At 46.8% G+C, this 17,804-nt stretch overlaps 1 protein-coding gene across 7 annotated transcripts in view; it reads right to left on the bottom strand.

Moving 5' to 3' along the window:
- Nucleotides 1–17,804, bottom strand: part of dgkza (diacylglycerol kinase, zeta a) — a 922,143-nt gene that overhangs the window by 224,527 nt on the left and 679,812 nt on the right. For all 7 annotated transcript variants that reach the window (XM_038807436.1, XM_038807432.1, XM_038807431.1 and 4 more), the window contains one exon: nucleotides 17,505–17,574. In XM_038807436.1, the coding sequence (XP_038663364.1) occupies nucleotides 17,505–17,574 (70 nt within the window). The remainder of the gene's footprint in view (nucleotides 1–17,504; nucleotides 17,575–17,804) is intronic.

Genomic DNA, 17,804 nt, shown 5'->3' with positions numbered 1-17,804 from the left:
GGCGGGCCGGAATGAGCTCAGTCCTGGAGGTGGAGTACAGTCCCAGAGGAGGGGTGGTGGTGGGATGTCAGTCCAGGAGGGATATCAGTCTGATAGATTGAGGCGGGGTTCAAAATTACATGGTGGAAAATTAAAATTCACCTGGCCTATTCATTCAGAGCAGGGATTGCAAACTGGTCACCTCAATGATGACAGGGAGCAGCAACAAGGCAAATTTTGAAGCAGAAGTATTTTGAAATGATAAAGTAAAGTGTTCAGACTGCTCAAGAATGGTTTGGCAACAATGGTGCACAACCAACTGGCACTGAGAGAGTTAAAGGAAAACCACAGGCCTGGATCTTTGCCTCCCAGCAGCACAGCCACGGTCATGTGTCCCATCAAACTTTGCACATCTGTTTTCAATAACAATGAAAGCAGTGGTTGGTCAGTACAGTGGCTTTCTTTTAAACACAAGGGGAGTTCAAGCCTCTTTGTACTTCATCAGGACCAGTCAATAAAGCACCAAGGTTGACTGCTCAGCTTCAATCTGCTTCTGCTTACAATCCAACTGATATGTTTTCCTTTGTTAACCCTTATTATTGGGTTAGTTTTAGAAGCACTTCCCTCAGAACGTGAAAACAGATGTTCAAAATCCTGCATACTTCCAAAGTTAATTGCTCATCCACATGCCGCCCATTGGCGACACCATTCAAAAACAGAGCATTGGTTTGTGTGTGTACAATGACACACTGCTCTACTTCAACATCTCCAATTAACCTCAACTTTTTTTAAAAATAAGTTTTTATTAAGGAATTTAATTTCCAACAACCAAACCCAGCCAACATGACTTACATACATAATTCCCCAATCTCCCACTAACCATTTCCCACCTTATCCAACCCACAAAGCCTCCCCCTCTTTTCTTTACCCCCTTCTCCACCCCCCCCCCCCCCCCCCCCCCCCCACCTCTGACAGCTTAATTTTCCCCAACCCTAGCAGCGATCCCCTCAGGGCGAACTTGACCTTCTGATGCCTGGGAAACCCAGCCATGCCGCTAACCTATACCCCCGATTTTAGGGATTCCCATTCCCTCCACACCAATTTAGCATGGTCAATCCACCTAACCTGCATGCACATCTTTGGACTGTGGGAGGAAACTGGAGCACCTACAGACACAGGGAAGCAAGGGCCAAAACATGTGCCTCTCTCGCCCCCTGGACTCCCAGTTCTTCTGACACACCAAAAATCGCCACCTCTGGACTCGCAACCACCCGTACCTTCAATACTTTCAACACGATGCCGGCAAATCCCCGCCAAAATCTCCTAAGCCTCGGACATGTCCAAAACATATGGACATGATCCGTGGGCCCCCTCCCTCCCTGCACAGTGCCCACACCTATCCTCCACCCCTTCAGAAAACCAGCTCACCTGGGCAACAGTCAAGTGCACCCTGTGGACCACCTTAAATCGTATCAGGCTAAGCCTGGCACACAACGAGGACACATCGACTCTACTCAGGGCATCCTCCCATAACCCGACCTCCAACTCCCTGCATAGTTCTTCCTCCTACTTTTGCTTCACTTACCCTATTGGGGCTCTTTCACAATCCATGAGTTCTTGATAAATTTCTGATATCTTCCCCTCCCCCATTCCCGTTTTTAACACTACCTTGTCCTGTACCCCCTGGTGGCAGGTGCGGAAAGGTCGAAACCTGCCGCCGCACAAAGTCCCTCAACTGCAAGTAGCGGAACCCATTCCCACCAGGGAACTCAAACTCCTCCTCCGATTCCTCCAAACACGGAAAGCCCCCATCGATAAACACAGCCCCAAACCGCTCGATCCCAGCCCGCTGCCACCCCCAAAATCCCCCAGTTAGCCCCCCGGCGCAAACCCGTGGTTGCCACAAATTTGTGCCCACACCAACGCCCCCTCCACCCCCATATGTTTCCACCACTGTCCGCACGCCCTCGGTGCAGCCACTACTACCGTGAATTAACGTCTAAACCGACAGACCGTTTGGCCAACATCCAGGAATGGACGAGCAGAAATTAGGACCCAAGTCCGTTCTCCTCCATCCCCAACACAAACTCTGTTCCTTCACCACCCACTCCCATCGCTCTCCCTGGAAGTTGCCCGAGACTGAGCCAGCCTGTTCACAACCTAGATATTACATTTGCTCCAAGACTGCCCATTTTCAACTCCATGAAATCATTCTGCTGCTCGTCTTGGCATCTGCTGTTGAAACCATCATCCAGGGCTTTGCTTTCTTACCCCTAGACTTGACTATTCCAATGAACTCCTAACTGGCACCCAGTGTCTACCCTCCATAAAACTGATGTTCTCAAAGCTTTGCTGCCCGCTACTTCCTGATCTGCATTAAAAATCTGCCCATAACCGCACCCCCCCCCCCCCCCCCACCCCCACCGACAACCCTCTACCCAAATGGAAAAATCAGTAAATATGGGAATGAAGGGTTACAGTAAAACTTGCCTGAACTGATCTTGTATACCTTAAAATGGAACTCTAGCCTTACAGGTGTCAGTATCACTGATGTTTACTGGGTTCGACCCATTTTGAACTTTTTTTTCCTTCTGGGTGAGATACCTGAGGTCCAGCAACTTTGCCTTTTTGAGCATCCCCAATTTTAATCGTGCAACCATTTGCAGATTTGTTGTCAGCTGCCTCACCTTTGGAATTCCATCCCAAAATCTCTCTGCCACTCTTTCCTGCTTTAAGACGCCTCTTAAACACTGAGCGCGATCTACCTGAATGGGAACAGAATCCTGTAGTGCGTGTGATTAGCTAGGTGTTTCCCAGCATTCGGAGTGCCGAGAAACACCACACTATCGAGTTGCTATTCCCACTGAGAATCGGGGCCTCCACGGGGAACGCGCGTCTAAGGCTCCACTTAGTCCCCTTTCCTGCATTGAGGAGCTCCACTTGCTGGAACTTGAGATCGGGACGCCATTTCTCTTGACATCAAACCCCCCCCCCCTCAAACGTGACCCCCGAAGTCCGCCACAGCCCTAACTCATCTACCTTAGGGTCTCCCCCCGCAACCCCCAGACCTGATCCAAATCACGGGGGAAATGCCAGCATGGCACTGCAGCCTGGCAGTGCCACTCTGACACCTTGGCAGTGCCAGGCTGGCAGGGGTTGGGTGGCACCAGCAGTTCCAGGATGCCACCCTGCCCAGAGGATAAGCATCTGGGGGCCTCCGATCACTCGGGAGACCTCCACGAGTGCCGTTCTATCTGGTCCCGGTTTGCGGAGACCAGCAGTGAACGGTGTTAACCCCTCCGAGGCAAAGGGGATAGATCCCTATGCCTGGGTAGATCGTTGGAGCGCATATTAGAGTGAGAGCCGGGTAGATCCCGGAAGACCGATCTCCCAGCATCGACCGGCCGTGCCGCGCTGCCTATCGGATGTTCTCCATATATGGCTTGGTGTCAAGATTTTATTTGATAATATTCCTGTGTTACAGTGTGGGATGCTTTTTGATAATAATGATAATATAATTTGTTGTTGATAGTCAGAATCTAGAAGGTGGGTAAGTCCTGGAAACAAGACATCATTTTGAAATGTGAGAAAAATGGGACTGTGATAATTGGGGCCTTTTGGACTTAAAACTCAGGACGGAGATGATCAGCACTGTAAAATGGAAGCCGGAGTTACTGGTAGAGATTGCACGCTGTCCAGTTTTAACAGCTGAGATTGTACAGAACATTTGTCTTTAATTTCATCGGCATGCGCAGAAACAGAGTACAGGATTCACATTCGACCCACTGTTTCCATCAATGAGATTCCAGCAATCCTTTCAGTACCTTTCACTGCCTCACATTTCTCTCTGTACTGGTTCTGAAGGTGTTGGTTAATTGTAGTTGGTGGAGACTGTGCATGCCCTTCTTCAGCCTGGTGTATCTGCAAATGACAGCTCATGTCTCTTATTAACTATTTGTATCGGAGGAATCAAGTTTTGATATAGGGTAAACCTTGCAGTATTTGCAACGCCCGACAATTTTGGACTCATCCACTCATCGAGCAGTAAGTCTATTACATTTTTTAAAAAATGTATTATTACTTTCTCGATTTTGTGCTCTCACTGTCATAAGCTGAGTGAGCAGGAAGATGAGTTGCTTACAAGCCTTTGCCAATGTTACTCCATCACTGGTTGTTAAAAGATTCATGATTGATGATGAGGTATGACAGCATTGAGATCAGAAGATCACTATGGGAAATCATGTGTGTGAACACATCCAATTGCTGAGTGATGCAGTATATTTGCACTGCACCTTTCTACATCCGACCTGTACATATCTCAGTTCAACTTTACTGCATAAACCTTTTCATTTTTGTTTTAAATCCCTTTGTTTTAGCAGTTTTCTGCTGTTCTCCCTTGAAGACACTGACTGCTCACTGAAGTGGGTCCTATACCTTACCCAAATGGCAATTCTCCATACAATGCTACCTCACAGTGCCAGGGACCCGAGTTCGATTTGGACCTTGGGTGACTGTCTGCGTGGAGTTTGCACATTCTCCCTGTGTCTGCATTGGTTTCCTCCAGGTGCTCCAGTTTCCTCCCACAGTCCAAAGATGTGCATGCAGGTTAGGTGGATTGACCATGCTAAATTGCTCCTTTGTGCCCAAGGTCAGGTGGGGTTATGGGAATGGGACAGGCACGTGGGCTTCGGTCGGGTGCTCTTTTGGAGAATTGGTGCAGACTCGATGGGCCGAATGGCCTCCTTCTGCAATGTAGGGATTCTATGATACAGGAGCTGACCCAAGCAACAGACCAAGACCTGTCCTCTTGTCAGATAAGGTGCTAAATTGAGGCCACATGTGCCTCCAGGTGGATGTGAAAGAGACAGGCACACTCTCAAGACTGGCTGTCTAAAAGCTAGAGTTGCCCCAAAAACAGGATTTTTTAGAACGTACTATGCATCAATTTCTTTCATTTTACTTAATTAAACTGGACAATACGACTAGGTGCTGCACGGCCCTGGACTAGTTATCTTTTTGGCTGCTTGCACACTGGTCTCCACGCGACCGACCCTTGTTGCTACTCAATCTGGAGTGGCCCTAACCAGTCACTGCCAGTGAGAATTACTGGTGCCATTGAAGTCAATGGACGGTTGGCTTGCTTGCCCCATCTACCGCGGTGGGACCAGTCTGACTATCTGAATAACCTTGTACTCTCTGCCAGCACCGTTCACGTGGATATGATTGCACATTACGTGTGGAAAGACCCGGAAGATCCTGCCCTCAGTTAATTGAGGACGTGGAGGAGTTTAAGCAGCTGAATTTTGTCAACAGGAGGATGGGAAAATGACCTTGGTTCAAGAAAATGAGCTCCACCTTGGCCACCAACATTCAGCAACTCAATCTCAGCCTTTAACAAGTTATCATCTTACTGATGTTCCGCTTACACAGCATTCCATTTCCAAGAGGATAGTATGTTATATCTTTTGAACAAATTTTAATATCCAGCCCACTCCCCATGTAACTTTAATATCTGGCGTGTCAAATTTGAGTGTTGCCATGATTTTCACAGCCACATTTTACTGTGAATTGATTTCGGAAAATGAATCCGTCTTTGCTGAAGGCTATCAGGGAACAGAAGGAAAAGAGATTACTGATTCAAAGGACTGGAATCTAAGATATGTGTAAGAGCTTTGCTGTTCAGAATCCATCTCCCTCCACTTGGTGACGCCATTAATGTGGACATTTCTTCCCTTCAACTACCATAGCTTTGTTTGTTGGCACTGCATATAAACGTCAAAATGTACACAAATTTTAGGGGAAAAAAATCCTCTGCTCCAATTATCTGTCTCTATGAGGCCAAATGACTTCAGTCAAAATCGGTCCTCTTGGCACCACTGGCGTTCTTACATAATTAGGAGCACAGCTCGTTTAGTTTAATGAGATAGTCATTGGTCATTAAAGTGGCTGAGCTTTGTAGTGTTACAAAGAATGCCTATTGACAGAATTGTGAAGAACAGAGGCAGAAAAGGGTAACGTACATAATGAGAGTTACTGATGGAGTGGAAGAAGATCAACGTAGTCAAAAGAAATACAGTCGGGATAAATAACTTATAAAGCAATGACTGAACATTGCTGAGCCGTCTGTCCTGAAGTAGCAATTCAGTGGTGTCAGTAACACAGGAAGGGAGAACTCTGTATTTTGAGCAATAGGCCAAGATGATCAATAGGCAAGATGAACGGGGAATGTTTGAGAATGACAGGCTGTCTGCAACATGAACATGAGGGCTCAGCTGAAAATCAAATCGTGCCAGTCTAACAGCCATCAGGTCTCCCCCTAACCCACCTCCGTCTCCTCCCCCACATATGAGAGGAAAAAAAGAGTAACTTTAATCAGGTTGCATTTGGGCACAGCAGCGGTTACAGCATCTCATTATCACAAGTCAGCAACTATCGAAGACCCTCTGGAAAGCATTAACTGATTACCGACCGCCAGGGTGAGTTGCTGACAATGATTCACCCAAACACAGTCTCAGGACAACGGGAAGCGAGGTCGAGTGAAAGAGCAGCAATTAGTGAATCTGAAACTCCTGCCGGCTGGTCAGGACTAGACGTGTAATTAGGCACAGCTGTTACTCAAGACGAGACACATTCGAGGTCGAAAAATGTGATGAAGAGCTAACCACAGACTCAACTGGGCACATTCGCTCACTTTTAACCACTGTCTCTTCTTCATGCAGCTGAGTTTACATCTGCTACAAGTGTGCAATTTTGATTCAATGTTTCCTGGGTGTTGAATTTTTATTAAGCAAAAGGTGAGCCAAAAGGTAGGCTTCACACTTACAAAAACTATTTTGGATTAATTATTGTTCATTATTTGCAAAAATGAGCAAGATGGGAGGGGTTTCTGGGAACTCACTCTTTTCTTTCACTTCTTGAACTGAACGTAGATGGAAAGACAGGGGATACACATTACACTTCAGTGGACAAAGGCTCAGCTGGAGGGCTGCTTCCCACAGGCTCATTAAAAGGATTCTATCTGACTGACCCGTAAGGTCAAAGGTTTATGGTAATTTATGAGGGCGTCCATTTTGTCAATGCCAAAAGAGAACAATAGCCTGGAGGGTGCAAGGCCTTAGATTCCAAGTACTCATGCCAGAAAAGACAGAGGAAATAAGAGTTTAAAGAATGCCTCCTCCCCCTGGGGGGATCGTTTCTTTTTTTCTTGAGGGTCAGAGCACAGCCTCAAGTATCTGCGCAAAGGGCAAATCTGTTTCCAGCTGACTGAGTGGAGATTGGCACTTTTACAACCTGCTCCTGACTCCCAATCCCAGTTCTTCAAAGTAACTAAAAATCCCAGTGGAGCTGGCCTAGCAGCGCCTGTCTGCTTTTGGGTTGCGTTGAACTGGGATCAGCAGAGTTTCTGCTCAATTCAGCAGCTACTGCCAGATGTGCTGTGAGGAGTATTTTGCCTCACTGGAAAAAATACCTGGAAGCTTTATGTGCAAAGAGAGATTAGTGTGTGGAGCCTGCCGGCTGGTAAATAGACTCTGCTTTCAGAAACCGCAGTCCATCCAAATCTCTGCTGTCTGCATCTTAACTCTTACCAAGTTCACCCACCATCACCTAAAAGCAAAATACCGTGGATACTGGAAAACCAAAATAAAAACAGGAAATGCTGGATAAACTCAGCAGGTCTGGCAGTATCTGTGAGGAGAGAAACGGAGTTAATGTTTCGAGTCCATATAACTCGCCTTCAGAACTATTCTGAAGAAGGGTCAAATAGGCTTGGACGAGTTAACTGTTTTGCTCTCCATAGATGCTGCCAGACCAGAGGTTGCCCAGCATTTCCTGTTTTTATTTCATCCGTCATCACCCTTGTGGTCGCTGACCCAAGTCATCTCTGGGCCCAGATACAACTTTTAAATGTTATGCTGGTTTGCAATCTCCTCCACCTTTCCTCGCCTCATTTCTAACCTGAGAGGCAAAGAATGGAGAAATTATTGATCTACATCAAGGACAACAAGCACATTAACCTGCTTCTCTTCAAGTAATAAGGTGGGCAGTTGCCAACTATATTTCTTAAATAATTTCTGTGGCAAGGGTACACACTTCCAGTTCAAGCCTGCTTTCATTTGGGTGGCGCGGTGGCACAGTGGTTAGCATTGCTGCATCACAGTGCCCGAGACCTGGGTTCAATTCCAGCCTTGGATGACTGACTGTGGGACTGCATATTCCCCCCCCCCCCCCCCCCCCCCCAACCCTCGTGTCCGCGCGGGTTTCCTCCGGGTGCTCCAGTTTCCCCCCACAGTCCAAAGATGTGCAGGTTGAGTAGCTTGGCCATGATTAATGCGCCTAACCCTAAGGGTTTAGGGTTACATAATGGGCCTCGGTAGAAAGCTCTTTCGGAGGGTCGGTGCAGACTCAATGGGCCGAATGGCCTCCTTCTGCACTGTCGGGATTCTATGGATTTCAATCCTTCCATATTAGTGCAATATGGAACAACACTATAAGAGAGCATAGAACTATTTCACCCCTTGTAGAAATTGTTTTTAGAGGAAACATTTTATGTTTCTTTGTGTAATTAGCTGAGGTCACAGTGAGGAGTATCGGAGGTTAGCAGTTTGACTTCGAGAGTGTGCAGTGATTTTTCACTTCACCTGCTGAATGTCTCATCATGAGCTGAGTACAGGGTATAATAATTGGCATAATTGAAAGCAAAAAGCAGGGTCAGACTGGCTTGCATGGAAATTGGGAGATTTTAGGTCATAAGGTGTGGGAGCAGAAGTAGGCCTTTTGGCCCATTAAGTCTGCTCCGTCATTCAATGAAATCATGGCTAATCTGAAATGATAATCCTCAACTCCACAATCCCCCCTTATCTCCATAATCCTGGATTCCGTTACTGATTAAAAATCTGTCTATCTCAGCCTTGAACATATTTTATGACCCAGCCTCTACAGCTCTCTGCGGTAACGAATTCCACAGCTTCACTAACCTCCGAGAGAAGAAATTCCTCCTTATCCCTCAGTCTTAAATGGGATACCCCTTACTCTTGAGATTATGCCCTCTTGTCGTAGACTCTCCCAAAAGAGGAAACAGCCTCTCAGCATCTACCTTGTCAGGCCCCTCTGAAAATCCTGCATGTTACATTGAGGGGCAAATGATTCCTTAAGCATCTCACAATCTTTTGGAGGGAGGAAATCCACCCAAGATCGAAGCCTTAGGATCAGCCCCTGCGCAATTGCACTGGTCCCCGCTTGGAGATGTGCGAGTGCGGCACAAGTGGTTTGGCACTGCCGACTGAATTTTAAAAAACTGGGCTCTGATGGGTTACTTGGTGCATTACTGTATCAGTCTAACCATCAGAAATAAGAAAACCCTACAACATATCATGCAACCAATCATTCTAACCCTCACTATCTTCTGTCAATGAAGGCTTTACTTCCAATTGTGAGGCCAAACAACAAGCCAACGGGGTTTTCCCAATCAATCTTAACTGTCAAAAACCAATTCAAATTCAACAAGATGCTCAGCATGCTGCATTTCAATTCTTACTAAACCACTATTAATAGAGATCGTCAAAAGAAAACTAATTTAATGCAAATGCATTCTACAAACTGCCCTTGCAATAAGATGTGTTGTGTAAAGACAAAAAGGCGGACTTTATGAACACAGGCAGCACCCACTTATCCAGATGTCTCCTCCAGCACCCCCAGTCCATTAAAGGTAGTACGCCAACACTTATTCGCATAATAGGAATCTCACATATCTGAGAGGTTACAAAGAATGGTTTAATCAACAATGATTTAATCTTGTCTATTTTTTGATAGTACTTGGGAGTGGGTTACTTGAAGGGGGTGGGGGGTGAGGCTGGCGGGAAGGGAAATTTCTCTTGTGTGGTCAGAACATCTTTTCTGTCTTTTGAATATAAAAATCTCTTTTCTGTCTCTCTTAACAATGTGCGAGCTGTTCCGCTGCCAGGAGAACAGACAGTCATGATCACATAGATGTGGGGAAGTGCTGTGGTGGGATTACTTTCCACAGATCTTCCTACATGTGAAGGGGGAGCAGACCTCTAATCAGCATCCCTATTTTCCCCAGCAACGCGGAGCAGCAACCTGCAAGTTCCTGCTCGGGCCTGAGCACAAGCTGGCCCCTTTTAGCTACAACGCGCGTGTCACTCCGCAAAATAAAGCACTGAAAGAGCCTGCACACTTAATGAATACCGCATGCGCTAGTTTGAGATCTAGCTCGCCCCTAAACCTTGGAGGGAGGAATATTACTGGGGAAATAACAAAATGAATGTAATCAAAGTAGTACAGACTGAAATGATTCAATCTGTGGGGGCAGCTTGAGGATCCATTTGTTTGCCAGGCCTGTGGGCTGTCTAATACAATATGGTGTACAAATCCCACAATTAACCTCTTGGGAATCAAGCATCTATCCATATCACAGCAGCAGTTTCCTGACAAAACGTTGTGTAACACAGATCTATTGTCCAATTCATATTCTAAGCTTCAACCCCAGCTCCCCACCTATGGGCCCTTCAGCTGTTTAACAGCAGTTGGTCTCTCTGGTGATGGGGAAGACCTATTTGAGTTAGGCCTGCAGCTGTCTGGACATTGGGCTCACTTCATTTATGAGATCGTATTTTTTATTTTAATCAGCTTGATGCTACGGAGACATTCTGTTCACATGAGAGAAAACTCCTACCCGCCACCGTCAGCTTCCCTTCCTTTCAATTCCTCACTCCCACCTACTAACCCCCCCCCCCCCCCCCCCCCCCCCCCCCCCCAGGCCACTAGCCCTCCCCCCTGGTCTTCTTGGGCTGGAGATAAAGATAATAAGAAGCTGCCCGTGCCACGTGATAGTGAGATGAGGAATAGGGAGAGAGAGCAATTAAACACGTGGCTACAGGGATGGTGCAGGCGGGAGGGATTCAGATTTCTGGATAACTGGGGCTCTTTCTGGGGAAGGTGGGACCTCTATAGACAGGATGGTCTACATCTGAACCTGAGGGGCACCAATATCCTGGGGGGGGAGATTTGTTAGTGCTCTTTGGGGGGGTTTAAACTAATTCAGCAGGGGCATGGGAACCTGGATTGTAGTTTTAGGGTACGGGAGATTGAGAGTATAGAGGTCAGGAGCACAGATTTGACTTCGCAGGAGGGTGCCAGTGTTCAGGTAGGTGGTTTGAAGTGTGTCTACTTCAATGCCAGGAGTATACGAAATAAGGTAGGGGAACTGGCAGCATGGGTTGGTACCTGGGACTTCGATGTTGTGGCCATTTCAGAGACATGGATAGAGCAGGGACAGGAATGGTTGTTGCAGGTTCCGGGGTTTAGGTGTTTTAGTAAGTTCAGAGAAGGGGGCAAAAGAGGGGGAGGTGTGGCGCTGCTAGTCAAGGACAGTATTACGGTGGCGGAAAGGATGCTAGATGGGGACTCTTCTTCTGAGGTAGTATGGGCTGAGGTTAGAAACAGGAAAGGAGAGGTCACCCTGTTGGGAGTTTTCTATAGGCCACCTAATAGTTCTAGGGATGTAGAGGAAAGGATGGCGAAGATGATTCTGGAAAAGAGCGAAAGTAACAGGGTAGTTGTTATGGGAGACTTTAACTTTCCAAATATTGACTGGAAAAGATATAGTTCGAGTACATTAGATGGGTCATTCTTTGTACAATGTGTGCAGGAGGGTTTCCTGACACAATATGTTGACAGGCCAACAAGAGGCGAGGCCACATTGGATTTGGTTTTGGGTAATGAACCAGGCCAGGTGTTAGATCTGGAGGTAGGTGAGCACTTTGGAAACAGTGACCACAATTCGGTGACCTTTACGTTAGTGATGGAAAGGGATAAGTATACCCCGCAGGGCAAGAGTTATAGCTGGGGGAAGGGCAATTATGATGCCATTAGACATGACTTAGGATGTGTTGGTTGGAGAAGTAGGCTGCAAGGGTTGGGCACACTGGATATGTGGAGCTTGTTCAAGGAACAGCTATTGCATGTTCTTGATAAGTACGTACCAGTCAGGCAGGGAGGAAGGGGTCGAGCGAGGGAACCGTGGTTTTCCAAAGAAGTGGAATCTCTTGTTAAGAGGAAGAAGGAGGCCTATGTGAAGATGAGGCGTGAAGTTTCAGTTGGGGCGCTTGATATTTACAAGGAAGCGAGGAAGGATCTAAAGAGAGAGCTGAGACGAGCAAGGAGGGGACATGAGAAGTCTTTGGCAGGTAGGATCAAGGAAAACCCAAAAGCTTTCTATAGGTATGTCAGGAATAAAAGAATGACTAGGGTAAGAGTAGGGCCAGTCAAGGACAGTGGTGGGAAGTTGTGTGTGGAGGCTGAGGAGATAAGCGAGATACTAAATGAATACTTTTCGTCAGTATTCACTCAAGAAAAAGATAATATTGTGGAGGAGAATGCTGAGACCCAGGCTATTAGAATAGATGGCATTGAGGTGCGTAGGGAAGAAGTGTTGGCAATTCTGGACAAGGTGAAAATAGATAAGTCCCCGGGGCCGGATGGGATTTATCCTAGGATTCTCTGGGAAGCCAGGGAAGAGATTGCTGAGCCTTTGGCTTTGATTTTTAGGTCATCATTGGCTACAGGAATAGTGCCAGAGGACTGGAGGATAGCAAATGTGGTCCCTTTGTTCAAGAAGGGGAGTAGAGATAACCCCGGTAACTATAGGCCGGTGAGCCTAACGTCTGTGGTGGGTAAAGTCTTGGAGAGGATTATAAAAGATACGATTTATAATCATCTAGATAGGAATAATATGATTAGGGACAGTCAGCATGGTTTTGTGAAGGGTAGGTCGTGCCTCACAAACCTTATCGAGTTCTTTGAGAAGGTGACTGAACAGGTAGACGAGGGTAGAGCAGTTGATGTGGTGTATATGGATTTCAGTAAAGCGTTTGATAAGGTTCCCCACGGTCGTCTATTGCAGAAAATACGGAGGCTGGGGATTGAGGGTGATTTAGAGATGTGGATCAGAAATTGGCTAGTTGAAAGAAGACAGAGAGTGGTAGTTGATGGGAAATGTTCAGAATGGAGTTCAGTTACGAGTGGCGTACCACAAGGATCTGTTCTGGGGCCGTTGCTGTTTGTCATTTTTATAAATGACCTAGAGGAGGGCGCAGAAGGATGGGTGAGTAAATTTGCAGACGACACTAAAGTCGGTGGAGTTGTAGACAGTGCGGAAGGATGTTGCAGGTTACAGAGGGACATAGATAAGCTGCAGAGCTGGGCTGAGAGGTGGCAAATGGAGTTTAATGTGGAGAAGTGTGAGGTGATTCACTTTGGAAAGAATAACAGAAATGCGGAATATTTGGCTAATGGTAAAATTCTTGGTAGTGTGGATGAGCAGAGGGATCTCGGTGTCCATGTACATAGATCCCTGAAAGTTGCCACCCAGGTTGATAGGGTTGTGAAGAAGGCCTATGGTGTGTTGGCCTTTATTGGTAGAGGGATTGAGTTCCGGAGCCATGAGGTCATGTTGCAGTTGTACAAAACTCTAGTACGGCCGCATTTGGAGTATTGCGTACAGTTCTGGTCGCCTCATTATAGGAAGGACGTGGAAGCTTTGGAACGGGTGCAGAGGAGATTTACCAGGATGTTGCCTGGTATGGAGGGAAAATCTTATGACGAAAGGCTGATGGACTTGAGGTTGTTTTCGTTAGAGAGAAGAAGGTTAAGAGGTGACTTAATAGAGGCATACAAAATGATCAGAGGGTTAGATAGGGTGGACAGCGAGAGCCTTCTCCCGCGGATGGAGGTGGCTAGTACGAGGGGACATAGCCTTAAATTGAGGGGTAATAGATATAGGACAGAGGTCAGAGGTGGGTTTTTTACGCAAAGAGTGGTGAGGCCGTGGAATGCCCTACCTGCAACAGTAGTGAACATGCCAACATTGAGGGCATTTAAAAATTTATTGGATAAGCATATGGATGATAAGGGCATAGTGTAGGTTAGATGGCCTTTAGATTTTTTCCATGTCGGTGCAACATCGAGGGCCGAAGGGCCTGTACTGCGCTGTATCGTTCTATGTTCTATGTTCTACTCAGAACAATGGTGCGTTTCCTCAAAAAGAATGCAAACCAGCCAAAGCCACTTTGGAAAAACTCACTCTCTTGTCAAAACAAACTTTTTTATACTTAAATCTTTTCAATGTAAGGAGTCACCCAAACTGTCAGAGATTTGAGCTGATTCCCTGAGCTTTACATACATGGGTACAGAGGCTCGAGGTCATTATAGAGTCAGCACAGGAGGCCGCCATTCATCCCTTGTGCTCGCTCAGCTAATCCCACTCTCCTGCCCTTTCCAATTTACCCAGCATCCACCGGCCTCCCCAGGGAGACTGCAGCCATGAGCCGTTCAGCACTGATCCACACAAATGTGAACAAGGTGGAACGGCACGCTGGGGGTCACCCGGGCCATTGGAGACACCTGGGTGGTTGGGTTCAGTGCAGGGTGGCCCCCTGGCCCTCCCCCTGGAACGTGGGCATCTTGACACTGCCAAGCTGGCAGGAGTACTGCCTTGATGAAAGGGTGCCAGTGCAAGGGCACCCAGTGCCAGGATGGTAATGACAAGGGTCAGGGTCCGAGGGGGCCCCATGTCCATGAAAGGAAGGTGGAATGGGGGTTTGAAGGATGGGAGGTGGGGGGCGGGGGGGTGCAGGCCAAGTAAGTAGGGTCTCCAGGAGGTTGAAGGGGTGACGGGTGGGGATCTTGGAAGAGAGGGGATGCTGAAAGCAGCTTGGAGGGTCCTGAAAAGACCCAATTGCGGGGCGTCGCTCCTCAGGGGGTGTGGGGTAGTGCATGTAAGGGGTGACACTGCCCATGGGTGCAGGGTCACTTAGAGATCAGGGCACCCTTTCAAAATGGTAACGTGATCATGGAGTTCAGCTCCCCAGTGCTAGAAAAACAGCGAGAAACTCCCCAGGGCCGAAAGAAATGGCTACGTGTCACCGAATAGCGGTGGGGAACTTGCTGGAAGAGCCGGCGGGAAACTCCCTGGAAAAACCCACCACAAGTAAACTTAGAAATTGTTCTGGAGAATCACACCCTCAGTTACAGAGACAGATACATTGTGGGAGAGAGATGGTTAGAGAGACCTCCCCAGATGTAGGAGTGGGAGAGTGAAGGCTACAGAGACCTGCACAGATACAGTAGTATGAGAGGGCGGGTGAGGGAGACCTTCATGATATGGGAGGAGAGAGAAGGTTAGAGAGATCTCCCCAGATATTGAGTGGAGAGGTCAGTGTGGGGGAGAGAGGATTAGAGAGAGACTTCTTCAGATACAGGAGTGTGAGAGAGAAGATTAGAGAGACCTCCCTAGATATGGAAATGGGAGAAAGGAGTCTGGAGAGAGAAGGCTAGAGAGAACTCCTCAGAAATGGGAGTGGGAGAGGTGAAGTGGGAGAGAGGGTTAGAGAGAGACCTTCCAGATGCACAAGTAGGAGAGAGAGGGTATGAGAGACCTCCCTAGACACAGGGTTAGGAGAGAGTGGGTTAGAAAGAGACCTTCCCAGATATACAGATATAACTGTGATGGGAGATTTGAGTGTTTCATTTACTGTAACAGTGGATGTTCAGCAGACTCTCACAAAATACTTTAATAGAACATAGAACATACAGTGCAGAAGGAGGCCATTCGGCCCATCGAGTCTGCACCGACCAACATCAAGCCCTCACTTCCACCCTATCCCCGTAACCCAATAACCCCATCTAACCTTTTTGGACATTACAGGCAATTTAGCATGTCCAATCCACCTAACCTGCACGTCTTTGGACTGTGGGAGGAAACCGGAGCACCCGGAGGAAACCCATGCAGACACGGAGAGAACGTGCAAACTCCCCACAGACAGTGACCCAGCGGGGAATTGAGCCTGGGACCCTGACGCTGTGAAGCCACAGTGCTATCCACTTGTGCTACCATGCTGCCCATTGGCGCATTAACATTAGATTTTCAGGCACAGCCAGGCAAATTCTGAGTGGTTCTGAACTCAGAACACGGTGTAAAATCTCAGATATACCCCATTCAATAGGATGTAGCTATTGAAAGGGTTTGAAAGGATCAATAGTGAAAGATTATTTCCATAAATTAGTGTATCAGGGAATAAACATATGACTCATTCTAAAACCTAAGAGGGAAAATTTAGAGCAAAATAGATTATAAAATTCAATACCACTATTCTCACAGGATGTAAATCAGGAAGTAAAATTCAATGAATTTTTTAGTTTCAATTCAAATTTCAGTGTGAAAAAAATGATTGGCGCATAAACATTAGATTTTCAGGCACAGCCAGGCAAATTCTCAGTGGTTCTGAACTCAGAACACGGTGTATACCCCATTCAATAGGATGTAGCTTTTGCCAGGGTTTTCACACCAAGATTGACAGCATAGAAGAGCCACCTTCTCATCAGTTCAGTGATTTCTACTTGATTTCAGTGAGATGGACTTCAACAGCACACCCTACGGGAAAGTAGCAAATCACTGACAGTTACTTCCGATTACCGTGCTTAACTGCACATGAGCGAGTGCCAGAGATTGCTGACAGTTTTTTCCCCACTTTACTACTGTAAACTTTGGGCCACCATCTTTGTATTGCAATTCCCTTTCACGAGGCCTTAGAAGAAATCCTGGATAAATACGATATCATAGTCCTCTCCTTGTCAGGCTATGCAGCATAACCCCTCTCATCATGCTCTGGTCAATGACCACGAATACTACACAATATTCCCCTTTCTCAAGGTTGTGCACAAGGCTTTGAGAAAATACAATATTGTACTCTCGAAACAGGGTCTGCGAGACCCCGAATAAACACTACCTAAAATTCTTCTTTCATTGCGCACTTTGAGAGACCTGTACAAGTATTGCACCACATTTGCCTTTCAACAGTTCTGTGAGCGACCACAAAGGAATACTCCCTTGTACTCTCATCTCTTAGCAGGCTCTGTGCCAGACTGAATAAATACTGCCTTATATTGTAATAAATTCTACACTTTAATTTGAAAAATGTGTTCTGTACAGATGTTACACTAACCCGGCAACTGAACATTCTTCTGTTCTCATTGCAAAGTGTCACTTGCTCCTGTGATGCAGTACTGGAAGCCGGTTATCAATGGGACAAAGAAGCAGGCAGTGGAGGGTAAGCAGCTCTGTGATGTGGGTTTATATTCAGGCCACACTGCTAATTTATCCCTCAAGTTTTTTCCAGATCACTAACCGTGCTTGTGGTACCCTGGAACCCTTTGAGAAAATATAGAGCTTTAAGAATTGCCTGCACTCTTATCGCAGTGATCCCAGCATTCAGCAGCTTATTCTACTGGAATTCATCTTTAAAGTGGCCTACGCACCATACTCCATCAACGTATCCCCATGGAATTCTCCTTTAAAGGGCCTCTGAACTATCATGTCGATCCCATTGTCGAGAATAAAATACCAATGCTTCTTTAAAGCGCCTGTTAAATGTAACGGTGATCTCGCTGATCCAATTATAAAGGAATGCTTCTTCAATGATTATTATCAATTTCAAATGGATACTCACAGTCCAGAAAACACCATTTTGGGGACAGCTTCTGTGAAGACAAGGTTCGAGACTTAGTGCCGTCGTCCTCCTGGAAAGTGAGGTGAAAGGAACCCATTAGCACATTCAGGAAGTTTATTTGCGAAGACACTGCAACGGGGTACAACAGAGCAAGCCGTGGACCTAGTGGTCCTACTTCAGTCTTCGAGTCAGAGAAGGTGTATGCTTCGAGCCCCATTTCAGGCAGTCCCAGTAAATGAAACACTGCCTCTTACACTCCAGTTTGACAGCCAGTGGGCATTGCACCCAGTGTGTCCTGAG

The sequence above is a fragment of the Scyliorhinus canicula genome, chromosome 9 (genome assembly GCF_902713615.1).
Source record: "Scyliorhinus canicula chromosome 9, sScyCan1.1, whole genome shotgun sequence".
NCBI lineage: Eukaryota > Metazoa > Chordata > Chondrichthyes > Carcharhiniformes > Scyliorhinidae > Scyliorhinus > Scyliorhinus canicula.
Note: the sequence above shows the minus strand (reverse complement) of the source record. Positions and strands in the feature narration are given on the sequence as shown.